Raw genomic sequence first — 27893 nt, 5'->3', positions numbered from 1 at the left:
ATGGAAGACGTTTCTTTGGAGGCCCCAGTCTCCATAAATGACTGTTAGATTGGAGACTAGGCTAATGTCCTTTTCCTCCCCAAACTGCAAGCACATGAAGTGTTCCCACCATGGAAAATGATGCCAAGATGGCAACCCCTGGTGACTGATGAGAGGAATCGTGTGTAGGTTGAATGTATAGCAAATGTAACTAGAAATGACAAAGGCTTTCCCAAGTTGGGTTAAAAAAGCAATTTAGAATTCCAAAAACCATTGATTTTAATGGAATACTCTCCTGTTAGTTTTTTTAAAAGATAATTTTTATTTTTGGCTGTGCTGGTTCTTCCTTGCTGCGTGGGCTTTTCCCTAGTTGCGGGGGCCACTCTAGTTGCTGTGCGTGGCCTCCTCATTGCAGTGGCTTCTCTTGTTGTGGAGCATGGGCTGCAGGACACACAGGCTTCAGTAGTTGTGGAGCACCATATGGGATGTTCCTGGATCAGGGATTGAACTGGCGTCCCCCGAATTGGCAGGCAAATTCTTTACCACTGAGCCACCAGGGAAGTCCTCTCTCTCTCTTTTTTTCTTTTTTTTTTTAAGATTTATTTATTTATTTGGAATAATTGGAAGATAATTGACTTACAATATTGTTGTTTGCCATACATCAACATGAATCAGCCACAGGTATAGGTCTGTGCCTGTCCTCTTGAACCTCCCTCCCACCTCCCACCTCATCCTACCCCTCTAGGTGGTCACAGAGCACTGGTCTGAGCTCCCTGGTACAGAATTCCCACTGGCTATTTAATTTTACATATAGTATTGTATGTGCTTTCACGGTACTCTCTCATCTTATTAGTTCCTCAAAAAATAAAAAAGTGCTGCCTCAATCTTAGCAGAGAGCATAAGGACAGATACTCCTGCCTGCAGAGCCAGAGAACCTTGTCTCCAAGCCAGGATTCTGATGGTGGTGCAAGAGCTCTTTTCAGGGAAATGAGATTTCTTCTTCTGTGATGGTCTGAGAGGTTAGGAATGTTTTTCACGCTTCATGGCTCTTTGACTAATTTTGGATTTGTCATCCAGGAATTTATGCAAACCCTTCTCAGATGAAGGCAGGGAGCCCGGGACGGCTTCTTTCTTTCTGCATCATCAGTGGGTCGGTTGATCCGCTGCTATTTCCGTGGGACGCCTCTTCCCCGTGCCCCTCCCGTCAGGACCTCCTGTGGTTGAGGGGGGTCCAGGGCTCAGTTCTTGCACTCAGACTGCTGTGGGGTCCTCCGTGGAATTCACTAATCCCTCTGGTTTGTCACTAGCATTTTCACCTGTCACTTTGATCATGCTCTCTTACTCTCTTCAACTCCAGTTGAGGCTTCCTCTAACACTGAGAATTAAACCCAAGAACCTTCCTTCCGGGTTTAAAAACCCTTCATTGGGAATGTCCTTGCCCCTTGCTACTCAACGTGTGGTCCGTGGGTGGGCACCCTGGCAGTGTCTGCATCACCTGAGAGCCGATTAGAACTCGCAACCCTGCCGCAGGTGAACTGCATCAAAGTCAGCATTTTTAACAAGATCTGGGTGAGTCGCTTGCGTGTTAGAGTGGAGAAATGCTTTCTGGGAAATCCTCACTGCTACCATCACCGTTCACGGCCAAGAAGTAGGTCTTAGGGCGCTGTTTCTCTGCCTGGCTCTGACCTGACTGCTTGGCATACAGCAGCAACACACTCCGATTTAATCTTCCCGACGTCTCTATGTGGTATGTACTATCGTTATTCCCATTTGCAGAAGGGGAAGCTGCATCTTTGGGAGATGCTCATAGGTGTGAGATCATTCAGGTAGTGTTGGAGCAGCCAGGGTTTAATCCAAGACACTGCCTCCAGAGTTCGTGTTCCTAACTATCGGCTCTGCACCCTTCCCTTTCTGGACTCTTCCTCCAAGTCTGTTAAATCTGGACTCCCTTGACTCTTTGTCATTGGTCTGTAAAACTTCTCTAAAGCAAAGCCAAGGTGAAGGAAATGCTGCTGTTTGGTGTCTTCTAGAAAAGCTTTGAATCCTAAAGTTATTTTTAAGGAAGATTGTGCTGTACCCTGTAGAGATTTGATCTCTCAGCCAAAGAGAAGGAGCTCTTTCTACCACTTCCAATTTAATACAGGCCACTTGGAGCCTCAGATATTACCCTCCCGGGATGTGAACTTCTTCTGGCTGTGTTGAGATAGAGTAGTATCTTAAACTCGACCTTTGGAAGAATCCTTACATTTACAGCTCTAATCAGAAAAAAAGAAAAAAAAAAAATGGAGATAATTCATATGACCTTCAGTGACATTGGTGCAGAGTTTATCAAGTCCTTTGAAGACCTTAAGATCAGAATGCTTATAGCCTGTATACTCAAGGTCAGAGTTTCATTACAGGAGGTTAGTTATATGAGGTCTGGCAGAGATTAAGGTCAGTGGTTTTCAAACTAATTATTGAACTGCTTTGAGGGACTATTCCAGAGAAAAACTTGGAGGCTGGGGTGTGACGTAGTGTCTGAGTTGAAACAGAGGTTCCCTGGGCCCCACCTCACTTTCAACCAATTAGTTTCCATTTTATCTCATTTTGTATAATAGGTCCTGGGGTAACATTCTATTTAATGGGCGTTTCCCTACTTGGGGCTTCCCTGGTGGCTCAGACGGTAAGATCCCTGGGTCAGGTTCGATCCCTGGGTCAGAAAGATTCCCTGGAAAAGGGAATGGCTACCCACTCCAGTATTCTTGCCTGGAGAATTCCATGGACAGAATTTTCTTTTTGTATATTAAAAGCCAATTAAACTAATCCTACTCCATCCTCTGCGGCTGAGGCTCTTGAGGTTCAAAATGGCAAATTGACTTCCCCAAGGTCATGCATTATTTTGGCCAAAAGCTATTTCTTGTATTCCTCCTTTGAAAGCTCAGAAGCTGGGCCTGCTGCCAAGTCTGCTGGGCATTCACTTCTTTGCTGTCTGGGTCAGCCCTTCTTACCGCCAGTGGTGCTGACCTGGCCATTTTTCCTTTGCATTTAGGACTCCTCTGTGTGTGTTTGGAAAACCAAACACCATTCAGGTGTTTTGGGGGCAGAGCTACGTCAAGAAGGCATATATTGGCAGCATTCTTTATCTTCATCTTGGTGTGAAGCTGTATGGCTCTCTCACTGTCCTGACTTAGTTATCCATTGAAGACAGTCTTGCAGAGAACATGGAATATTCTGGTACCTGCAAAACAGAGTAGCTGTTCTCCCCTCCAAACATTAGGTTACCAAGCCCCCCATTTTAGTTGAGAATGTGCATTTGAGGAATTTGTGACCAAAAGGGAAAGATGGCCTTGAAAGACTGAGATCATGTGTTTTTCCCTGCTCCTGCAAAAAACATTTTTTTCTTTCATTTTCAGGAAAATAAATCAATAGGTGAAACAGACAAATGAGAATTTCAGTGACCGTTTAACAGTTAGTAATGATGGATATATGGGTAATTTCCATCAGATCATCTGTGGTTTACTAGAAACTTTTTTGAGGCAGATGATTGGCATACTAAGAGATGTTTTATTTCTAAAAATAACTCTCCACCCACCTGTATATTCAGTGCTTGTCCTGATCTTTTGTTTAAAAAATTGGGTGCTAATCACTGCCTCCCTCCTGAGTCTGGGCCCCAGAAATGCAGCCCCACTGCCTGGGATGTAAGCCCCTTGTGCATGGCCGGTTATGTAGAATGTAGATGTTTCATTCCGGGACTTGATCTTCTGTCTCTCAGGTTTTCTCTCTTCTCTCTGCCATTCACTTTACCTACTGTTTCTTTTTCTAACCCCCTTTTTCTGCTCCATCTAATTGTTCCCAGTGGGACCAACACACACCCTGGAACTAAAATTCTTCTTTACAGAGATATATTAAAGTGAAACACACTGAGATCTCCTACAAGGGAAACTTAGATTCTTGTTCTGAAAAGACAAATAATCATTTATAGTATGGATAATTCCTAAGAATTTGGAGGCAAATATTGGCTCTCAAGCTATTTAGTTACATATAGAGATGCTACCTAAAAACTCCTTTAGCTGCCCTGTATACATGTTGGGGGCTTCCCTGATGGCTTAGTTGGTGAAGAATCCTGCAATGCAAGAGATCCCGGTTTGATTCCTGGGTTGGGAAGATCCACTGGAGAAGGAATAGGCTACCCGCTCCAGTATTGTGGCCTAGAGAACTCCACGGACTGTATAGTCCATGGGGTCACAAAGAGTCGGACATGACTGAGCGACTTTTACTTCACTTCATATACATGTTGATATTTTAAATTTCACTTTTGCTTATTGTTTCTAAGATTTAGAGAGGATTCAGTTCTCCACCATAAAAATAGTTCCTAAGAGATTGTAAAAAGCATGCCTAATTGGGGCTTCCCTGGTGGCTCAGAGGTTAAAGCGTCTGCCTCCAATGCGGGAAACCTGGGTTTGATCCCTGGGTTGGGAAGATCCCCTGGAGAGGAAATGGCAACCCACTCCAGTATTCTTGCCTGGAGAATCCGATGGTCGGAGGAGCTTGGTAGGCTGCAGTCCATGGGGTTGCAAAGAGTTGGACACGACTAAGCCACTTCACTTCACTTCACTTCAAAGATATCGATTAGTTACATGTAACACTAAAGCAGTTTGCTGTCATCCTTGGCAAATTTTTCCATTATTTACTAAGATTAAGGTACTGAACTTGGTCTCAGATAGGTCTCTAGGGTAGGGTATGGATCTTGCTGATTGTTTATGATGTCATGTAACACTTAAGTGTACATTATTTGTTAGTCACTCAGCCGTTTGTGACTCTGTGACCCCATGGACTGTGGCCCTCTAGTCTCCTCTGTCTATGGAATTACACAGGCAAGAATACTGGAGTGAGTTGCCATGCCCATCTCTGGGGCATCTTCTGACCCAGGGATCGAACCCCGATCTCCTGCATCACGGGTGGATTCTTTACCATCTGAGCCACCAGGGAAGCCCTTGGGTACCTTGAAATGACATGAGCGAGGGGCTTGACCCTCGTCAAAGTTTGGCAAAAGTTTTTTCTCCTAAAGCTTCAAAGCAGGAGAGAGTCCCAAGTGTACCTGGCAGCTGGTGCGTTAAAATAACTCATCTTCACATACAAAGGGTCTCTTCACAGCATTTGGCCAAAGGTCAAGCCTGTTGGATGTGTGTTTATAAAACAGAGTCTGTAGAGATTAGTCCTCACTTATAGATGATGAGTGACAGAAGGAGGACGGAGGAGTTTGTCACTTAAGTATTCATCACGGTCCCTTGACTTCTTCTGCACATCTAGCCATGGTTATCTTGGCAGAGAGGTAGAACTATACACTTCCTTATTTAATTCATTTTGTGCTTTATTGTCTTACTCTTGAGGATGGATCCATTCTCTCTCCTTTGAATTCACTTAGAAGTAAAGTTGCTCCCCAAAGAGAGATGAACTTCAGACTTACGTTGTATGCTTCTGACTAATAACTTTCTCGAAGATAGTGCCATGTACCACTGGGCTTTGAGGCTGAAGATTTGAACTTAACCGTGACTGGTTTACACTAATCTAGATATACCTCTGGAGCCAAGGGCGATGTCAACTCCCGCCTGAGACTCTGGGCTCTGTAGGGGAGGTAGACATGCTGGAATAAAATCAGGAACCTCAGAGAGAGGAGAAAGTGATGCATACTTGGTAGGTAGCCAGCAGTGTCTAGCACAGTTAATATTCTGGCAATTTCCAAGGCAATCTTTTTTTTTTTTTTTTTAAGTATAAAAGCACTCTTGGCCTTTTTCAAGGCTTCAAATAAAATATTGGTCCTTTAAAAATTAATTTCCTCAAATTATAGATTTTGATGCCCACCCACCCCCACCAGATAAGAGCTCCTTGAAGCCAGACCTCATGCCTGGCTCATCTGAATATTCCTGGCACCCAACCCAAGTTCTGAGTCATCATAGACAATGGAAATTTGCAGAATAAATGCATATAACTTATTCTCTGAATTCCCCCAGGATTCAAGGACCTCAGACATTGTGTAAAAACAAGCGAAAAATCCAGACCTGCAAGACCCTTTACAGAGTCAATCCTGTGGGAGGGTTGCCTTTTTTCCTCCTCATTTTCAGTACTGGCTTTTTACTTTGATTTTATTTTTATGAAGTTCATGGCTACCTTCACTAACATTAAAACTCTTATTTTTTTGATTCATTTAGCAGGGTGACTTTTTTTAAGTTCATTACAATTATACCATAATTTGAGGACATATATCATATTTTAAAATAGATTGTTTACTCCTAGTAAAGACTCCTAGTAAAACCTTAAGTGTTTTTTTTTTTTTTCTCCTCTTCTCCCTGTCTACTACCAGGATGATAGAAAATGGGAGTGCATTTTAGCAGGCCCAGGTGTACTTGCTGTTTCTTTAGGTTGTCACTGTAGTGGGTTGACTTAACAAATCCCATTTAGAAGGTAAATTACAAACATCCATCAGCAAGTGATTTTTCTAAAGTCTTCATATTAGCTGGCTCTTGTTGCCACAACAAATTAGCACAAAAGTCGTGGCTTAAAACAACACGGGTTATTCTGCTACAGAATGCATGGAAGGCAGAAGTCCAAATGGTTCTTATTTGGCTGAAATCAAGGCATCAGCAAAGGTGCCTTCCTTCAGGAGCCTCAAGCAGAGGGTCGCTTCTTTCCTTCACTTTTTCCAGCTTCTAGAGGCTGCCTGTATTCCTTGAATCATAGCTCCTTCCTGCATCTTCAGAGTCAACAATGTAGCATCTTCAGATTCTGACCGGTTTCTGACTTGACTCTTCTGCCTCCTGTTTTTTAAAGATTTTGTGATTACCTTGAATCCATCCACATAATCCAGGGTGGCCCCTTGACCTCGAGATCATTAATTACATCTGCAAACCTCTTTTTGTCACGTGACATAACATATTTGCAGGTTCTAAGGATTAGGGTGTGGACATCTTTGGGGCCATTCTCCTGTCTACCATAAGCGTGCATGCATGCTAAGTTGCATCAGCTGTGTCCGACTTTGGTGATCCTATGGACTGCAGTCCGCCAGGCTCCTCTGTCCATGAGATTCTCCAAGCAAGAACACTGGAGTGGGTTGCTGTGCGCTCCTCCAGGGGATCTTCCTGACACAGGGATCGAACCCAGGTCTCTTATGTCTCCTTCATTGGCAAGCGGGTTCTTTACCACTAGCACCACCTGGGAAACCACCACAGTCATAGACCCACACAGTGTTCTCATAAAGTTCCTCTCCCTTGAGTTTCTAGCTTTCTGTGTACTCAGGAGAAAGGCTTTGATTTTTTTGTGTGTGTGTCTTCCCCTGATATTTCTGTCTTGGATATTACTACTTTAATTTTATGAAGTGGTAAAGAATCCGCCTGCCAGTGTAGGAGACATGGGTTCAATCCCTGGGTCAGGATGATGCCCTGGAGAAGGAAATGGCAACCCACTCCAGTATTCTTGCCTGGAGAATCCCATGGACAGAGGAGCCTGACGAGCTATATAGTTCATAAAGTCGCAAAAGAGTCAGATGTGACTTAGTGACTAAACTGCAACAATATCAGCAAAACATTATCTGTGTTTGTGTGGACACATCAGGGTGGGTAGATAGATGTTCAGTAACACGGTATTTGGACAGTAATGATAATGCATTGGGTTGGCCAAAAAGTTCGCTCAGCTTTTCCTATTACATATACGGAAACATGAAAAAACTTTTCGGCCAACCAGTAATTAATAATGGAAAAGGAGGCAGCAACTTAGCAACTGAAACCCCGTGAGTTGTAGATAGAGGTGGTTTTTGTTGTTGTTCTCTTGTTTGTTTTTTGTTTTGGCTGCAGCATGAAGCATGAGGGATCTTAGCTTCCCTACTCGGGATGGAACCTACATCTTCAGCAGTGGAAGCACAGACTTTTAACCAGTAGATGGCCAGAGAGGTCCCCAGGCAGAGGTTTTTAAAACTCGTCTTTATAGTGACCTGTTCAGTGAACTCACAGAGCCTTTTAACTTTTGTCTTTTAGGCTTATGTAGAGAAGTACGTCGTGAAGAATTATTTCTACTATTACCTGTTCCGATTTTCAGCTGCTTTGGGACAAGAAGTGTTCTACATCACATTCCTTCCATTCACTCACTGGAATATAGATCCTTATTTGTCCAGAAGACTGACCATCATATGGGTTGTAAGTATTAATATTACTTATGGACCAGGATTGTTTCTACAACAGCCATCTGCTTTGGTATTCGAGTACTCTGCATATTTGCTCTCTTTTAAAAAGTCACTTAGAGCTGAATTTTTACCTGGTTTACTTTGGGAAAATGAAAGGAAAAAAGTTTTAAAGCTTTGTGTGAGTAAGACTAGGAGAGGAGAGAGATCATGTTCAGAGAAATGACCTTTCTGAGAATCCAAGTAGTGGTGGTGCATGTGTTCATGCTCAGTCATGACCAACACTTTGTGACCACATGGACTGTAGCCCAGAACCCAAGATGGGGCATAAAATGCCTCCTCTCAAGAAGCTCCTTTTAGTAAAATTTCATCAAAAACTGAAAATAGGAGTTGTTGACTAATACCACTTGGAATTCCTAGGAGAGGAGAGACATGATGTGGTATTAAGTGTGACTTAATTCCAAGTGGTTTTAAGTGTGACTACTCTGTACCTATTAGACACAAAGGCATATAAGGCAGGGCAGCTTTAATTTGATGGAGTTTCTAGTATTAGGGGGGCAGCTGGCCTATACATGGAAACCCATTGACAATTCCAGGTGAAACAGTGGAGCCCCTTCTGATGTTTTATTTCAGACCCTATCATTGAACTTTGTTCAGGACTAAGTTCTGACTTTTTTTTTTTTTTAATTGAGGGAGATAGTAGCAAAGTGTGCTGTGAGCATCAAGGCCCTGGGATCAGATTGGCCTGGGTTCAAGTGCAGCTCAGCCAATGCACCTGTCTGTGTGCCTGAGCCTGTAAAACAGTGTTAATAATGTGCATCTTAAGAATAATCCTGAAGACATTTTCGGCGTGGCCTAGCATGTGGAAGGGATCTGCAGGTTGCTATAAGCACGTAATGCATAGTGATGAGTCCACGAAGGCGAAAGTCTGAAAGATCAATTCTTAGGTCAAAGATTGTTTAGCCAGGAGAGGGTGGCTTCAGGGACATGGCTGCCAGCACGGCTGTTTCCTTAACTCAAAATTCCACCTGAAAACTGAGCTTCAGAAGCACTTGGGCGTGGGTAAAGGGTTCTCAGGTGGCTCTGTTCTGGGAAGCTGTGGCTGCTCGTCTGGGGCTTTATTTTTCTCATCTGTAGAAGTGAGAGATGGGTCTTGTTTGGAGCCATAAATGCAAATGTCACAAAAGGCAGGGGGTAGAAATAGAAGTGCTGGGTGGGGAGGGCTGGTGGGTGGGGAGGTGGCTGGTGGGTGGGGAGGCAGCTGGGGCACTGGGAGTGGCTGCCCTCCCCCTCCACCTGTGCCTGAGAGAGGAAAAACAGGGTGGAATTGTCAGATCTGTTTCTCCTGTGAAGTCTTTAAATGAAGGCTTACAGTTTTTCAAAGATGATTTTTATTTATTTATTTTTGGCTGCACTGGGTCTTGGTTGCTTTGTGCGGGCTTTCTCTAGTTGCAGTGAGTAGGGGGCTACTCATCATTTCAGTGCTTGGGCTTCTCCTTGCGGTGGCCTCTCTTGTTGCTGAGCGCTGGCCCCGGGGCGCTTGGGCTTCAGTTGTTTGGCTCGCAGGGTCAGCGGTGGTGGCGCATGGGCTTGTTGGTTATTCCACAGCATGTGGGGTCTTCCCAGACCAGGGATCAAACCTGTGTCCCCTGCATTAGCCCGCAGATTCTTATCCACTGGGCCACCAGGGAAGTCCTAGGCTTGCATTTTAAAAGCTTTATATGCCAGCTGAAAAAAGCATCCTTGAAATGCAGACTTCAAGGCCTGGCCTGAAGTCTCCGGCCTAAAGGACAAGTAAGGTCCCTCAGGCTTGTGGTCAGGATTATTTGGCCCCTAATTCTTCCTGATTATTGGCTCCTTTTCTCTCTCTCGCTACAAGTCACCGTTTCCTTTCTCCGTCTCTGTCTCCCAGCCAGCCCTCTTCTGAAATCTAGCTTATGTCTAAAAATATGATCCAATGAGAATGTCAAAAGCATAAGAATCTTGGAAGAGATGAACATTAGTGCAGTTGTCCCCCTCCTTTCTGAAGTGCCTTCCGTTCCTACAGAGCTGATGGTGTCCTCTAGAGTGGCTGGGGGAAGAGGGGGAGCTGGGAGCACTCCTGTTCTTAGGATGTGAATGTGCACCCAAGATCCATGGTACTTGCATTCCTTTTCTTATCATTTATTTTCTGAGATTCTCGTGTAGTTGCTAAATTGTGTCTGACTCTACAATCCCACGGACTGTAGCCTGCCAGACTCCTCTGTCCATGGGATTTCCCAGGCAAGACTACTGGAGTGGGTTGCCAATTCCTTCTCCAGGCGATCTTCCTGACTCATGTCTCCTGCATTGGCAGGCAGATTCTTTACCATTGAGTCACTAGGGAGGCCCCTTTTTCTGAGATTTTTTTTTTTTTAAATCCAACTTTTATGGTAGTTGAGTGTCGTAAATGATGCAAAATATTTTTAATAATCCAGCAATATCTTATACTGTGTACAGCCAGTTTGAGATCAGTTATCTTGCCCTCTGAGGGTGGAAAACTTCTTGAGGGATCGGGAAAATCTTTAGCTCTTTGCATCAGGTGGCCAAGTATTGGAGTTTCAGCTTCAACATCAGTCCTTCCAGTGAACACACAGGCCTGATCTCCTTGCAGTCCAAGGGACTCTCAAGAGTCTTCTCCAAGACTTTGAACTTCTCCACAGTTCAAAAGCATCAATTCTTCGGTGCTCAGCTTTCTTCACAGTCCAACTCTCACATCCATACATGACCACTGGAAAAACCATAGCCTTGACTAGATGGACCTTTGTTGGCAAAGTAATGTCTCTGCTTTTTAATATGCTATCTAGGTTGGTCGTAACTTTCCTTCCAAGGAGTAAGCATCTTTTAATTTCATGGCTGCAATCACCATCCACAGTGATTTTGGAGCCCAGAAAAGTAAAGTCAGGCACTGTTTCCACTGTTTCCCCATCTATTTGCCATGAAGTGATGGGACTGGATGCCATGATCTTAGTTTTCTGAATGTTGAGTTTTAAGCCAACTTTTCACTCTCCTCTTTCACTTTCATCAAGAGGTTCTTTAGTTCTTCTTCACTTTCTGCCATAAGGGTGGTGTCATCTGCATATCTGAGGTTATTGATGTTTCTCCCAGCAGTTTTGATTCCAGCTTGTGCTTATTCTAGCCCAGCGTTTCTCCTGATGTACTCTGCATATAAGGTAAATAAGCAGGGTGACAATATACAGCCTTGACTTACTCCTTTTCCTATTTGGAACCAGTCTGTTGTTCCATGTCCAGTTCTAACTGTTGCTTCCTGACCTGCATACAGGTTTCTCAAGAGACAGGTCAGGTGGTCTGGTATTCCCATCTCTTTCAGAATTTTCCACAGTTTATTGTGATCCACACAGTCAAAGGCTTTGGCATAGTCAATAAAGCAAAAATAGATGTTTTTCTGGAACTCTCTTGCTTTTTTGATGACCCAGCAGATGTTGGCAACTTGATCTCTGGTCTCTCTGCCTTTTCTAAAACCAGCTTGAACATCTGGAAGTTCATGGTTCATGTATTGCTGAAGCCTGGCTTGGAGAATTTTGAGCATTACTTTATTAGCATGTGAGATGAGTGCAATTGTGCAGTAGTTTGTGCATTCTTTGGTGTTGGCTTTCTTTGGGATTGGAATGAAAACTGACCTTTTCCAGTTCTGTGGCCACTGCTGAGTTTTCCAAATTTGCTGGCATATTGAGTGCAGCACTTTCACAGCACCATCTTTCAGGATTTGAAATAGCTCAATGGAATTCCATCACCTCCACTAGCTTTGTTTGTAGTGATGCTTCCTAAGGCCCACTTGACTTCACATTCCAGGATGTCTGGCTCTAGGTGAGTGTGAGTGATCACACCAGTGTGATTATCTGGGTCGTGAAGATCTTTTTTATACAGTTCTTCTATGTATTCTTGTCACCTCTTCTTAATATCTTCTGCTTCTGTTAGGTCCATACCATTTCTGTACTTCATTAAGCCCATCTTTGCTTGAAATGTTCCCTTGGTCACTCTAATTTTCTTGAAGAGCTGACTCATTTGAAAAGACCCTGATGCTGGGAAAGATTGAGGGCAGGAGGAGAAGGGGATGACAGAGGATGAGATGGTTGGATGATATCACCGACTCAATGGACATGGGTTTGGGTGGACTCTGGGAGTAGGTGATGGACAGGAAGGCCTGGTGTGCTGCAGTTCATGGAGTCGCAAAGAGTCGGATACGACTGAGTGACTGAACTGAACTGAACTGAAAATCTTTAGACCCCGTAGGAGGCAATGTTTATGGGACTCTGATTGTTATCGTGGGTGGTGGTTTTTAATTTGGAGTCCTGATTTCAGAGCACTCACAGGATTTCCGACTTGAGGTAGAATTACGAGTCTTTTGTCAGAGAGTGGGCAAGTCAAGTCTTCACCTGAGAGAGGAATGAACAGCCTTTGAGTGTGCTATTCATCGTGAGCTTAGGCAACCTGTATTTGCTTTTAGAGATGAGTGAATGGTCAGATCCACAAGGCACCCACGTAGAGAGTTGTGTAATTCATATCAGTGAGGCATTCCTGGCAGTTAATGGTGGAGAGACAGTGGTGAGTCCAAGGAGAGTTGGAGGGAAGTAAGGAAAAAAGGGCAAAGGGAGGTAGAGGTTTGGAGGGGGCAAATACTGAGAGGTGGGAAGGTGGTTGCTCTGTCCTCAGTTGTGGAGATAATAATGGGAGAGGCTTGGTTTGGCTCCACTGTTGAAACTGGGTGGAGGGAAGGAAAATTCCTGATGGTGTTACAGGGAGCTGGGAGGGGAGGTGGGCCGGACATGGGGTGGACATGCATGCGAAGTGCTTAGTCCCTCAATCATGTCTGAGTCCATGCGACCCCATGGACGGTAGCCCTCCGGGCTTCTCTGTCCATGGGATTCTCTAAGCAGGAATACTGGAGTGGGTTGCTATTCCCTTCTCCAGGCGATCTTCCCAATCCAGGGATCCAACCAACATCTCTTCCATCTCCCACACTGGCAGGCGGATTCTTGACCACTAGGGCCACCTGGGATGGAGATGGGGTGAGATTCTTTTGTGCAGTCAGTTTCCTGCTGTGGCAGCCTGTCTCCTGTAAGGGATATCACTAAAGTAGTGGCTGCCTCTTTAAGGGGTGAGGATGAAGAAATGTTTATTATGTAAGGGACAGAATTTGAAGTCCCCTAACTTTAAACATCTTATCTCCCTCAAAATCCTTTGGAAGGTAGCTATGTTCAAGAGTGCCAGATCTCTTGACAAATTGCATATTAATTTGACAGTTGTCATTGGATGAAGTCTCAGCAGGTTTTATAGCTTTTAAAAATAATTTGTTATATTAGGAGTGACTCATATTGTCTGAAGCAGCTTAACAGAATTTATGGTTACAAGAACAGCTTTCTTATCACAGTTATAATTGTTCTTCCTGTCTATTCCACCTCTGTTAATTGCATTTGTTGGCATCCCCATGTTCATTATCTTTTTTGATCTTCGTAACAATGGGTTGGTATCAGTTTTATCATTTTATAGATTGGGATAGTAATACTTCAAATAACAAGCCATGATTACATGTTGAGGATACTCAGTGTAATACTGCTTTACATATATTACCTAATTTAATCCTGCCAGAACCTGAAACATGACTATTGGCAATCAGGAAACTAACATGTAGAAAGAATCATTTTGGATTCAGAGGCCTTAAGGCCTCTTGTGCTAGAGAGGGCCACCATTGTTTCTTAGAAAAACACTGCTGAACTACACTAACAGCCTTCACTGTTGATTTTTTTTTTTTTTTACGAGATATTGAAGTTGAGGCTTTAAGCATTCAGACAACTTGCCCTAGGTTCTCTTCCATTGCATATTTGCTATAATTGCATTTCAGTTTTGCCCATATGGCATTTATTAACTTTATCTACTCCTTAAGTGTCTTTCATAGACCTTTATTGACAAGTCCAAGGTATTTTATCCCAGGAAACTTAGATAAGCTTTTTTTTAAGTTAGCTGAGAAACATCAGTGAGGCATTTTTTTCCTCTGTCACTTATCAAGGTTTTTAACCTGTCCTTTGATTCAGTAGAATCTTTGACTTTGGGACAGAAAAGGCCATGAATGGATTGTTCATTAGATCCTCATAAGAGATGTTATCCATAGAACTTTAGGAGTCACTGCTCAGCTGAGTGATTATCTGATCTCCTGTCTTCCATTTTGGCGTGGAGACAGCCCCACCAAAAAAGAAAATAGAATATTGCTTGTGTCTTAAAAAGGTTAGCTCCAATTTCATTGAAACTGCATGGTGTTCAGCTCTGTAACATGAGGTAGCATAATGGTACCTCCATTAATTTTCATATATTTTTAATTTCACTAAAAATTTTTTTCAGATGCCACTTGTGTTAACTCTTGAGAATTTTCAGTCTGTCTTTTGAGTATATTTTAAAGGGGCTTCTCTAATCTCTTTTTATCAGTTAGCATCAAGTGAGATTGAACTATTGATTTTCCATGTCTCAGAGGCCATGTGTCTTTAAATACGATTTTTAGAAATTTAAGAGTTTGAGAAGTGGTATGTAAGTTGATGGTATCATCAATAGAAGAAAATCCCTTAAAATTGAATTTCAATGCTTTGATGCAAGGTGTTCACATTAGTTTAGGCAGAGACCTCACCACTCTGTTGTCTTACCTTTTGTGACCTCCATGGCCCGTATGTGCGTGCATGCGGGCTCAGTCGTGTCCTACTCTTTGCGACCCCATGGACTGTAGCCGGCCAGGCTCCTCTGTCCGGGGATTTCCCAGGCAAGAGTACCGGAGTGGGGTGCTATTGCCTTCTCCAGAGGATCTTCCTGATCCGGGGATCGTACCCGCATCTCTTACATTGGCAGGTTCTTTACCAACTGAGCCACCAGGGAAGTCCTTGACCGTATAAAACATTTGAATTTGGGACTCCCACCTTCAGGCACCAAATCTTTCTGACCTGGAGTTTCCCTGGCCGTGAAATAGTTTACTCGGGGGCAACCAGCCCTTAAAAAACCTGATTCTCACTGCCCGAACTCCAGAAAGTTTTAAATTTGTCTTGGGAGTTTTCCTTCCCCCTTTTTTCCCCATTTGTAAACACTTCTTTTACATGATATCAAAAGATACAGTCCTCACCATTCTGTCCATATGTGGTTATTTTTAAGTAATTGTCATCCTATCCAAACTGTTCTCAGTTTTTCTGATTGTTGAAGGTCTAGTTGAAGGCCCTGGTTGCTTCTGCATTTCCAGGCAGGGGTAATCTCTCTTCTAATAATTCATGTTTTTGTTTTTCTTTTTTTAATTCCCTCAATCTTTTTTTTTTTTTTTTAAATTTTTGGTCACACTACACAGCATGCAGTATCTTAGCTCCTGGCCAGGGATCAAACCCACACCCCCTGCAGTGGAAGTGAGAAGTCTTAACCACCGGATGGCCAGGGAAGCCCCCCTCAATCCATCTGAATTTATGGCTTTTGATGAACTCTTTGAATGAAATCAAGGAGTGTTGATGTTGGGGGAGGGGGGCTGCTTCCACCTCTATCAGCAGCTCTGAGGTTTGGTCTGAGGCTCCTGGCTTCCCAGGTGGCCATAGTGTTAAAGACTCCACCAGTGCAGGAGACAGGGTTTGATCCCAGTGTCGGGAAGATCCCCTGGAGGAGGGCCTGGCAACCCACTCCAATATTCTTGCCCAGAGAATCCCATGGACAGAGGAGCCTGGCGGGCTACCGTCCATGGGGTCACAAGGACTCGGTCGTGACTGAAGCAACTTAGCACACTTGCACACTCAGAGGTTCCCGGGCTTCCCAGGTGGTGCAGTGGTAAAGAATCCGCCTGCCAATGCAAAAGATGCGATAGACGCAGCTTCAATCCCTGGGTCGAGAAAATCCCCTGGAGGAGGAAATGACAACCAGTGTTCTTGCCTGGGAAATTCCATGGACAGAGGAGCCTGGTGGGCTACAGTCCATGGGGTTGCCAAGAATCAGACACGACTTTGCACACACATACACACAGAGGTTCCTGATCCTGAAATATCAATACCATGAAAGGAACACGAGGATGGTGTTTATAGGGTGTTGGTTTTGGTTTCCACTCAAAACTAGCTCCAGAAAGTGGAGATGATGTCAGGTTACAAGGAGTTCCGTAGGAGCCAGAACCACACAGGGGCTGATGTCAGTGAACAGCTTGGTTTCTGCTACAATTAAGCAGTGACTCCACGGATCTGCCTCTTTACCTCCTGATGCCAGCTGGTAACTTCCTGTCTTTTGGTCCAGAGTTCCAAGACAATATAACCCAGCTCCCTGTGCAGCACAACTCCACCCATCTCTGGCTAATGCACATGTTGACTGTATTTGGCCCAAGCAGCTGTGTTGGGGGTGAGGATAGACAATTGGGGCACAGAGCCATGGACCAGGTTAAAATATCAGGAGACTTGGACTATAATCCTAGCAGTGAGACTTTGCTCAGGGCACTCACTGCTTGATTCTGGCCTGCAGCATCCCTAGCTTCAAAATGAAAGGACTCAGCTAGAGGACCTTCGGAGGTACATTACATGGTCATGACTCTTAAGTGTCACATAGTGAACATATAAAGAAGAGAGCCATCCATGGCTTGGAGTAAGAAAGCAAAGACTAGATGCTGGACAGAATTACAAAAAAAAAAAAAACAAAACACAAACCTGTCATCTCTTGCAGACTGAATGCCAATATGGTTTTACATGCTTCATCTTCTGCTCAATGATGATACATTAGAAATGGATATCAAATCCACTACTAAATATTTATTAGATAGTTTGCTGTTTTGTGTTCAACACAATCAAAGAAATGCTTTAAAAGGAAATGCTGAGTTGCTTGGTGACTAGAGATCCTTTTTTTTTTTTTTTGGTACTCTCAAAATCCTGGCGATAAGGAAATCATAACAGCAGATTTCCTTTTGGCAGGTTCTTCCTTTCCTCCTCTTCCAAGTCAAGTTAACTTATGCTGAAGTGCTTGATGGGTTTAAAATGATGGGTTTAACATCTCACATTTTGATTATTGAAAACTAAAGTGAAGTGATAGGTGCTCAGTTGTGTCCAACTCTTTTGAAACTCCAGGGACTATACAGTCCATGGAATTCTCCAGGCCAGAATACTGGAGTGGGTAGCCTTTCCCTTTTCCAGGGGATGTTCCCAACCCAGGGATCAAACCCAGGTCTCCCGCATTGCACGAGGATTCTTTACCAGCTGGACCACAAGGGAAGCCCTTATTGAAAGCTAGCTGGCTGATTATGTTACAAAGCAGACCTAATATTTTGTGTTTAAATTGTGCCTGTAACCTAGTGTCTAACTGTAGTAGAGTCTTATTATAAAGGGTTCCATAAATTGGTTAAGAGGCAGTTGGGTGATAACATGTCAAAATGCAGTGGTGTTGCTTTGGATGTGGGCAGACCGCCATCTGGCTGTGTCACGGGGAGCCGGAGACATGGTAAGAGAGGAGGGCAAAACAGCCTCTCCCAGCGCTGATTCACAGCCCCCAGACTGGGGTCAATTTTAGTGCCAAAGATGACTTTTAATGTGATTATCTTCTAATCCTCTGTTTAAACCACTACCACCATTCACTTCAAAAGGTTGTCCTGCCTGTTAAGTTGGTTCTTTGCTTGAGATTAATGAGTCTTGAAAAGTATTCAACACAGGCCAGATTGCAACTTGCAGTGAATGAAACGGAATTAGGCGTCAGAGGTTCTGACCAGTCCCTCTGAAGTAGAATCTTGTAATTTAGCCTTGGTTAAATATTAAGTAAATGTCTCCAGAGGGTTTGTTATGCAAACTGTATTGGTTCGGTTTTCGCAATAAGGAAATGTTTTGGTATTAGTGTAGGTTTAAAAAAAAAAAACTTGAAAACCCGGACTTAACAGATTTGGATCTAATTATCACTGTCATTATCTGAAAAATGATCTGTTCCCCTCCCCTTTTGATGATGACTGGAGAATGTGACCACATTCTTCCAGAACTCATCTGCCACCCCACCCCTGAAACAGGAGGGAAGTGGGGAGGGCACAACCTTTAAAAGAATGACATAGGCATTTTGTTGTGGATTTAGTAGCTTGTCATGACTCTTGCTTCCCTATGGAGTGTAGCCCTCCAGGCTTCTCTGGCCATGAGATTTCCCAGGCAAGAATACTAGTTGTTGTTGTTCGTGTCTGACTCTTTGTGACCCCCTGGACTGCAGCATGCCTGGCTTCCCTGTCCTTTACCATCTCCCGGAGTTTGCTCAAACTCATGCCCATTGTGTCAATGATGCCATCCAACCATCTTATCCTCTGTCATCCCCCTTTTCTCCTGCCTTCAATCTTTCCTAGCATCAGGGTCTTTTCCAATGAGTTGGCTCCTCGCATCAGGTGGCCAAAGTATTGGAGCTTCAGCATCAGTCTTTCCAATGAATATTCAGGGTTGATTTCCTTTAGGTTTGACTGGTTGGATCTCCTTGCAGGCCAAGGGACTCATAAAAGAGTCTTCTCCAACACTGCAGTTCAAAAGCATCAGTTCTTCAGTAGGATACCAGAGTGGGCTGCCATTTCCTTCTGTAGGGGATCTTCCCAACACAGGGATAGAATCTGTGTCTCCTGCGTGGCAGGCAGATTCTTTACCTCTGAGCGACCTGGGAAGCCCTGACATGGCCATAGGACATGACAAAAACTGGATAGAGCCAACTAGGTACAAGGTGGCAGGAACTTAGACCTCCAGTGGACCTTGAGCCTCATTATACTATCATTGTAATACATTAGTGTGGCGTGCTGCTGTCCATAGGGTCACAAAGAGTCGGACGTGACTAAGCGACTGAACAGTGAAATATATTAACATCTAAACAACACATCCACCAGCACCAAGACCTTTCTGAGGCTAAGCATAGAAGACCAGAAAATGGGCAGTGGTCCAGTTCCTGGAAATCCCAGCCCCTTCCCTGAAATGGTTGGAATATTTCAACTATTAGCTCCCACTCATTAGTCTATGAAATTACCTAGCCCATAAAAACTAATTGCCCCATATTTCAGGGCCTCTCTCCTTCTGAGATGGTCCACACTCTGTCTGTGGAGTGTTTCTCTCTAAATAAATCCACTTCTTTCCTATCACTTTGTCTCTCAGTGATACTGTTCTGTGACCAGACATCAAAAGCCTGAGTGTCATTAAGTCCTGAGACCAGGTGTGTGATCTCAATTAAAAGATTGTAGGTTCAAGTCCTATCTGAGTTTCACTTTTCACCTCCACTGCTGTCTCTCTTTTCAACCCCCTAAGATTTGAAATGCTGGTTTTTGGGTTGGGTTTGACTGAGCAGAATTGTAATCCTGCCACAAAGAGACCAGCACCCCCTACTCTTTACCCCCAAGCACCACGTCTAAATGCTTCATTTTATCTCCTGGATGTGTGATTACTTTGCAGCTTAGCTAGGTCTGAAATTGTTTGAAACACCAGGAACCTGGAGGGCAGGATATCTTTAAGGATGAACTTAGTTTAGATCCACTAAGACAACGCAGAAAGAATTAAAACATTTCATACAGAGTGTGGATATGCAGTTAGTCCTTCTCCCCTCCTTTTGGTCTTATCATAGCTTTAAGTGTCTTATCAAGTAAAACAGCCTTTGCCATGTTATATCCAGACAATGAACCATGGAGCCTCTAGTAGGACAGGGCCTCAGGAGGTCACCTTCTGAATTCAGCTGGCTTCTGGGACCAGGCCCAAAGCTGCCCTTCCCCACTTCCTGCAGGGGTCAGTCCCTAAGGGCCTTTACAAAGCACCCTTTCAGCTGGACCTGTCCCAGAGCCTCTCCCATTTATTTGTAAAACAAAACAAAAGAAAAATGAGCTAATCAATAGGCCACAGGGGCCTTTCTTTCAGAGGAAATTTTCAAGTAAAATCTTAACAATGCTCTCTATTTTTTTTTTTTTTTTAAACCAATCAATCCCATTTGCAAAACTGCCTTCTGGAATGGATCGGATTCTCACAGCCACTAATCGAGAGCCTCCTCTATCTGCCAGTTACTTTACCCAGTTCACAGGTGAGAAAACTGAAACCCAAAAAGCAGTTAAGGGATTCACCCAAGGGGAACACATCCAGTAAGTGGAATACATATGTCTGTCTCCCTACCCCATCCATTCCTTTCCACTGCAGCATCTTGCCTCAAATGGCTAAATTCTACTCCCCCCTCCTCTACCCCAATCTATTATTCAGAAGGTGCTTGGCCTATCTGGTTGGAAGGCTCCATATATCATCGCATTAGCAAATGCCTTCCACGTGCAGCAGATACACATCCCAGGTTCCTCAGACATTGGCCTCCCAGTTCTCTGTGCGATGATCCCTTGAGTGCCCCCCTTTCTTTTCAGACTGTGTGTCCCAGACTCTGTCCTCTCCATAAGAGGCTGGGGAATTCCAGGGGTCTGGGAGGGGAGAAGGTCTCTGGGGCCTTGGCTGGGGGCAGGGAATAGAGGAGGTCTGAGGAGACCGCCTGCTGCCCCCTCAGGCTTGTGGTGCCGAGGCAAACACTCTACTTCCTGATTGTATTTTGCACTGCAGCCAAGTGGAAAAGGAGGAATGAGGCTAAGACTGGCCTTTGTACCACAAGGAGGTGGGGATTTGCCTCCTCTTTGCCTAGGAGCCTCCGGTGGAGGGGGGAGGAGCCCTGCACCCCTCAGCAACTCTCCCACAGGATTAAAGTGTCTTCTAGGCTGAGAAGGCGAAGAAAAGTTTTTTTCTTTTTTAATCAACCAAGTGCTATTCCAGTTTACAGCTAGAGAGGCCATACTGTATTTTGGCCTCCGGAATGTTCTGGAAGCTTGGGGTTACTAGACCAACCCAGTCGTGTTAAACATAATGGCAGTCGCCTCTCGTCTTCTGTCCCCTTTCTCCAGTGCGGCCCTGGGCTTCCCCGGGTCTACCCTTCATAGCCGCTTCTCCCCAGTGCAACCAACAGCCTTGACATCTGTTCCTTTCCTCCCAGGCCCAGCTGCCACCAGATGCCCGTCAGGCCCTGTTGTGCCAGTGGGCTCGTTGGCCAGGAGGCATCGTGTCTGCGTGGGGGTGGGGGGGGTTGGGCCGCAGCTAACAGGGTTAATCTGGGAAACTGAGGCTTCCTGACCCAGAGCTCCCTCTCTGGCCTCTTGCCTCCTGCAGTGGGTCCTGGCCGCCACCCGAGGCCTAGCCCCAGTGCTCTCCCCACTGGACTGAGTCCAACTCATGTGTCCTTGTTGTGTCCTCTGTGAGGCGGAGTGAATGTGTCATTTTCAAGGTGCCACAGCCTAACTGCTTATGAATAAACAGCAGTGTAGAATTCATGAACGAAAACTGCACGTGGCTGTGTGCAGAGCCTCTGCGCCGGCCTTCAAGAGGATGACAGCTTTCTGTGAGTTGAAGTCACCTAACTGTGTCCTGTCTGGGTGCTGAACACAGGGCCGTGGGCCCTATAAATGTTGGGGAGTGAGGTATTGTAGGTGGCTCAGTGGTAAAGAATCTGCTTGCCAATGCAGGAGACACTGGAGATTGAGGTTAAATCCCTGGGTTGGGAAGATCTCCTGGACTAGGAAATGGCAGCCACGGACAGAGGAGCCTGGTGAGCTGCAGTACATGGGGTCGAAAAGAGTTGGACACGACTGAGTGAGCGTGCACGCATACGCACTATTTTTGTTGTTGTTTGGTTGCTCAGTCATGTCCGACTCTTTGCGACCCCATAGACTGCAGCACACCAGGCTTCCCTGTCCTTCACCGTCTCCCGGAGTTTGCTTGAACTCATCCATTGAGTCAATGATAGCATCCAACCATCCCATCTTCTGTTGCCTCCTCCTCCTCCTGTCCTTGGTCTTTTCCAGTGAGTCAGCTCTTTGCATCAGGTGGCAAAGTATTGGAGCTTCAGCATCAGTCCTTGCAATGAATATTCAGGATTGATTTCTTCTAGGATTGATGGGTCTGATCTCCTTGTTGTCTAAGGGACACTCAAGAGTCTTCTCCAGCCCCACAGTTGGAAAGCATCAGTCCTTTGGTGCTCAGTCTCTTTTCTGGTCCAAAAGTGGGAACACAACATGGAAGGCCTGACAAGCTGACATAGCCAGTAGGGAGCAGACTCACGGTTTGAACTCATTATTCCAGAATCCTGGCTATAAACCAGGATTATAAACTATAAACGACTCTCACTAACCTTTTCCCTTAATTGTGTTAAAAGTAGTCGGGCTTTTCTGTTTATTAAATGTGCTCAATTAATTTGATTTTTTCATTTTACAAATATGAACCGTGCTAATAAAAAATTGAGCAAACAAGGAAAAGTTTCCTAGATCCTCATTTATTGATTTAAGGGTGAGTCCCCCTTTCCTTCTGTTTTGTCTGCCTGCTTGCCTATCTTGTTTATGCACTGTTTGATCCCAGGGTACAGTTGATCTGCTATTTTGTGGTAAATGGTTTGATTTTACACTAACCATGTCTTGGGGTTCATGGTGCATACCTTAAAAAAAAAAAAGGAATGAGATGGGATGACTCACTAAGGTTTTAACCTAAAAGAAATCATTCAATCTTAATTCCTTTAAGAATTAGAAAACTTGGATTTTAATCCAAGTGAGAATTGCTCCACCTTTATTTTACTTAGCATATGTTTTAGTAAAATAGAGGGAGATATCTTGGTTGGAGTCAAGGCCAAGCTAGAATGGGCTGGTAACTACTGACTGTTCCAGATGGGCAAGTAATTAATCCAGAATTTGTTAATAATTAGTCTAGTGATGTTTATTTCTAGGTTCCGTTTGACCACCTCTGAAATGTGGAGTTGAGCAAAATGGCCACAGAGTCCTCCTCATTTTGAAAGTGTCACAGTTATAGAAATAATAATGGTGATGTGTGTTTTAGTTATGATATTCTGTTTTTTTAAATCATATGTTTTGGCTTCAACAATGCATCTGGTCCTATACAGTTTCCCCCAGGTGACTCCCACACGTGCCTTGACTGGTTTTGCTCCTAGGGTCCCTTTGAGGAGCAATAGTTAGCGATTCTCTGAAAACAGTTCTGAGACCCTTTGTTGGACCCACTGGATCTGAGTCATCAGGAATCACTTGGCCCTGAAAGCAGACCAAGTGATACTGGGGTTTGCTGGAGCTTTAGTGACTCTTGTCCAGGCACAAACAATGGCAAACATCAAGCACACAGTCTCGCTCTGAGCTTGTGCCTGTGTGTGTGTGTGAGAACACATAACAATCCTTTGTTTGCATTGCATATGCTCTGATTTAACTAGAAAAAGATGTTATGTTTTTGTTCCTCTTTAAATTAAATTTCTTCTGGCATTCACAGGCACTGAAATCAGAAGGGAAAAAAAGTTTCGTTCCATTTGAAAGTGTTTTTGAAATACGTAGCATTTTGACTGTAGGGAATGGGAAAGGACATTCTGAAGGTTTTTCCAAAAACATGAACTTGGAAATTAGCAAGTGAGAAGCAGTAAGCTGACTTCCTTTTAACCAAACACTGATCAACAAAGGCCAAATGAGTGAAATAAAATAACTGATTTCTTTATTAGGCCCTTACAGAAGGTTCAGTCAAAGGAGCAAATGAAACTCTGGATTGAATACTAAGGCTAGGATTCGTGGTACACCTGTGTGCGGGCTGCCCTGCCCGGTGGGAGCCCCTCCCAGCCCAACCACACCCCTAACCAGGACTTCTTAAACCTGGGCTACTTGAGATAAAGGTTGAGCAATTTTCTGCATTTGTCTACGTAATTGGGGAAAATATTTAGAAAGAATGGATACAGGGGGATGGATTGAATGGCTCCAAACTTTTCTTTAGCCAACGAAGAGACCACAACAGGGTGGTTTCTTGAGAATTCATTAAAAAAAAAAAAAAAGGATCAGGGGCTCATTCACTTGGGTAAGCATTCCACACAAGCTGAGTGTTCTTTGAGGCTTTTGCCCTTTGGGGACTGGATTCAGAAATTTAAACCTGAATTTGTACTGTAGGAAAGCTTTTCAAGTGTATACCTCTGGGTTTTATGCTTAAAAAAAAAAAAAAAGTCTGCTAATCTACAAAGAATGCTAGACTTTTTTCCCCTACAGGGCAATCAAAAGAGTGTGTCTTTAACATAAAAAGGATTAAAATCACTATAAATCTGTCAAGAGCCTGAGTTTCAGAAAACTGGGTGTCTGTATTTAAAACATCTCAACTGCCTAAAATGATGTTTTAAGGCTGTGCTAATCTGTTATCTAGCTCACTTATGGATACTAATTTTGTGCAACCTTATTTGTATTCGTGAGGTATATGTTTTAGGAAAATTTATGAAAGAGGCATAAAACCACCTAGAGACTTTTTGGTGTGTTACCATTAAGATAAATATTTAAAGAGCTATGTATAGGATCAGCCCTGGTTTAGAAATTATGTTTGGTAAGTAGAACAGTTTTTCTGAAGGAAACTGAGAAAACCCAAGGTGAAGGGACACCCAAATCAAACCTGTGCATGCATGCTTAGTCACTTCAGTTGTGTCCGACTCTTTGCGACCCCGTGAACTGCAGGCCAGCAGGCTCCTCTGTCCATGGAATTCTCCAGGCAAGAATACTGGAGTGGGTTGCTATTTCCTTCTCCAAGGAATCTTCCCAACCCAGGGATCGAACCCAGTCTCTTTACATCTCCTGCATTAGCAGGCAAGTTCTTTACCACTAGCACCACCTGGGAACCCAAAAATCAAACCCAGACAAGGTTAAATACTCTTTTTGGTCACCTGGACAACATTCATCCTTTGCAGGCTGAAATTCTGACATGTGTATTTAAACACTGAACTTTGATCCAAGCAAGAAGACAAGTATAGTAATCTCTTGAAGGTGTTTCTTACATCATCTTATGAATCCTTTATTTTTATAGATTTAAGCTGAAGTTTTGTAGTTTTTTCTTTGATGGTCTTCTAACCATGAGCCTAGTTCATTAATTACCACCAGTAATGTAACATCTCATCCCTAAAATGTGTAGGTGATGCTGAAAGCTCCGACTCTGCCATGGTGCTGAATGGACTTTTGGGGACAGCTTTTTGGGTGAAGTAGGAAAGAACTGTCTTGCCAGGCAGAGCTCCTGCCCCCCAAACTATTTCCTAACCCTGGGAGGATTTGGTGAGGCCTCTTATAGCAGTGGTTTGAGGGTGGGATTGCTGATAAGAACTAGGGTGTGTGCAGGGTCCTTAATCTGGTTTTAGGTAGTCTAATGAGTTTGAGGTTGCTTTAATCTGGCCTCATGTGGTCTCTTGAAGAGCTTTTCTGGTGTCTTTAACATAGAATGAAGAATATAATATCCACATTTGTTGGCATTTTTAGTTTTGTAGGGTCAAATATATTATTACATGTATCCCTTTAGGGGGAACCAGGACCCTGCCCCTGGTTGCACTCTATGATTATATACTGGAAGTGAGAAATAGATTTAAGCGACAAGATCTGATAGACAGAGAGCCTGATGAACTGTGGACGGAGGTTCGTGACATTGTACAGGAGACAGGGAATAAGACCATCCCCAAGAGAAAGAAATGCAAAAAAGCAAAATGGCTGTCTGAGGAGGCCTTACAAATAGCTGTGAAAAGAAGAGAAGCGCAAAGCAAAGGTGAAAAGGAAAGATATACCCATTTGAATGCAGAGTTCCAAAGAATAACAAGGAGAGATAAGAAAGCCTTCCTCAGTGATCAGTGCAAAGAAATAGAGGAAAACAACAGAATGGGAAAGACTAGAGATCTCTTCAAGAAAATTAGAGATACCAAGGGAACATTTCATGCCAAGATGGGCACAATAAAGGACAGAAATGGTATGGACCTAACAGAAGCAGAAGATATTAAGAAGAGGTGGCAACAATGCACAGAAGAACTGTACGAAAAAGATCTTTACGACCCAGATAATCACGATGGTGTGGTCACTGACCCAGAACCAGACATTCTGGAATGTGAAGTCAAGTGGGCCTTAGGAAGCATCACTACAAACAAAGCTAGTGGAGTTGATGGAATTCCAGCTGAGCTATTTCATATCCTGAAAGATGATGCTGTGAAAGTGCTGCACTCAATATGCCAGCAAATTTGGAAAACTCAGCAGTGGCCACAGGACTGGAAAAGGTCAGTTTTCATCCCAATCCCAAAGAAAGGCAATGCCAAAGAATGCTTAAACTACTGCACAATAGAATTCATCTCACACGGTAGCAAAGTAATGTTCAAAATTCTCCAAGCCAACCTTCAGCAGTACGTGAATCATTAACTTCCAAATGTTCAAGCTGGTTTTAGAAAAGGCAGAGGAACCAGGGATCAAATTGCCAACATCCATTGGCAGTCATCGAAAAAGTAAGAGAGTCCCAAAAAACATCTATTTCTGTTTTATTGACTATGCCAAAGCCTTCGACTGTGTGGATCACAATAAACTGTGGAAAATTCTGAAAGAGATGGAAATACCAGACCACCTGAGCTGCCTCTTGAGAAACCTGTATGCAGGTCAAGAAGCAATAGTTAGAACTGGACATGGACCCAACAGACTGGTTCCAAATAGGAAAAGGAGTATGTCAAGGCTGTATATTGTCACCCTGCTTATTTACCTTATATGCAGAGTACATCAGGAGAAACGCTGGGCTGGAAGAAGCACAAGCTGGAATCAAGATTGCCGGGAGAAATATCAATAACCTCAGATATGCAGATGACACTACCCATATGGCAGAACGTGAAGAGGAACTAAAGAGCCTCTTGATGAGAGTGAAAGAGGAGAGTGAAGAAGTTGGCTTAAAGCTCAACATTCAGAAAACTAAGATCATGGCATCTAGTCCCATCACTTCATGGCAAATAGATGGGAAAACAGTGGAAACAGTGTCAGCCTTTATTTTGGGGGGTTCAAAATCACTGCAGATGGTGATTGCAGCCATGAAATTAAAAGATGCTTACTCCTTGGAAGGAAAGTTATGACCAACCTAGATAACATATTTAAAAGCAGAGACATTTTGCCAACAAAGGTCCATCTAGTCAAGGCTATGGTTTTTCCATTGGTCATGTATGGATGTGAGAGTTGGACCATAAATAAAGCTGAGCGCCGAAAAATTGATGCTTTTGAACTGTGGTGTTGGAGAAGACTCTTGAGAGTCCCTTGGACTGCAAGGAGATCCAACCAGTCCATCCTAAAAGATATGAGTCCTGGGTGTTCATTGGAAGGACTGATCCTGAAGCTGAAACTCCAGTACTTTGGCCACCTGATGCAGAGTTGACTCATTGGAAAAGACCTTGATGCTGGGAGGGATTGGGGGCAGGAGGAGAAGGGGACGACAGAGGATGAGATGGCTGGATGGCATCACCGACTCAATGGACATGAGTGTGAGTAAACTCTGGGAGTTGGTGATGGACAGGGAGGGCTAGCGTGCTGCGATTCATGGGGTCGCAGAGAGTCTGACATGACTGAGCGACCTAACTGACTGACTGAAGTGAGGCGTGAGGAGCAGATATCACTATGGAGGATTTTAGTGCTTTTCTAGATACAAGGAGATGCAAGAACTGGGCTCATAAAATCTTCTCTTAACAATATCTAACTCTCTGAAGACCTGTGTTGTCAGTTTTCCCAGAGCACAGAGGCCTCCATCCTGATCTCCACCCTGGACCCCTTTCAGGGATGTTGAAGGTCAGCAGCTGCAGTGAAGAAGTCTATGGCAAATGCCAATTTGCAGGTGACACCTTTAACCTAAGAGATGCAGATGGTCTGAGAGTATAAAAGAGTTTGCCAGAGTTTATCTTAAAGTACTAATCTACATTTTCTTCTGCAAATAAAAACCTGATTAGATAAATC

At 43.9% G+C, this 27893-nt stretch overlaps 1 protein-coding gene across 3 annotated transcripts in view; it reads left to right on the top strand.

Annotated features, from left to right (window-relative positions):
* The window catches only part of SGPP2 (sphingosine-1-phosphate phosphatase 2), a 144649-nt gene that overhangs the window by 49535 nt on the left and 67221 nt on the right, over positions 1-27893 (top strand). For 2 of the 3 annotated variants that reach the window (XM_043445138.1, XM_043445137.1), the window contains exon 2: positions 7986-8144. In XM_043445138.1, the coding sequence (XP_043301073.1) occupies positions 7986-8144 (159 nt within the window). Of the gene's footprint in view, positions 1-7985; positions 8145-20104; positions 20156-27893 lie in introns of all 3 variants that reach the window. The other variant, XM_043445136.1, reaches the window with a different exon arrangement.

The sequence above is a fragment of the Cervus canadensis genome, chromosome 24 (assembly GCF_019320065.1).
Source record: "Cervus canadensis isolate Bull #8, Minnesota chromosome 24, ASM1932006v1, whole genome shotgun sequence".
NCBI classification, from domain to species: domain Eukaryota; kingdom Metazoa; phylum Chordata; class Mammalia; order Artiodactyla; family Cervidae; genus Cervus; species Cervus canadensis.
This window is presented reverse-complemented; position numbering and strand designations above follow the sequence as displayed.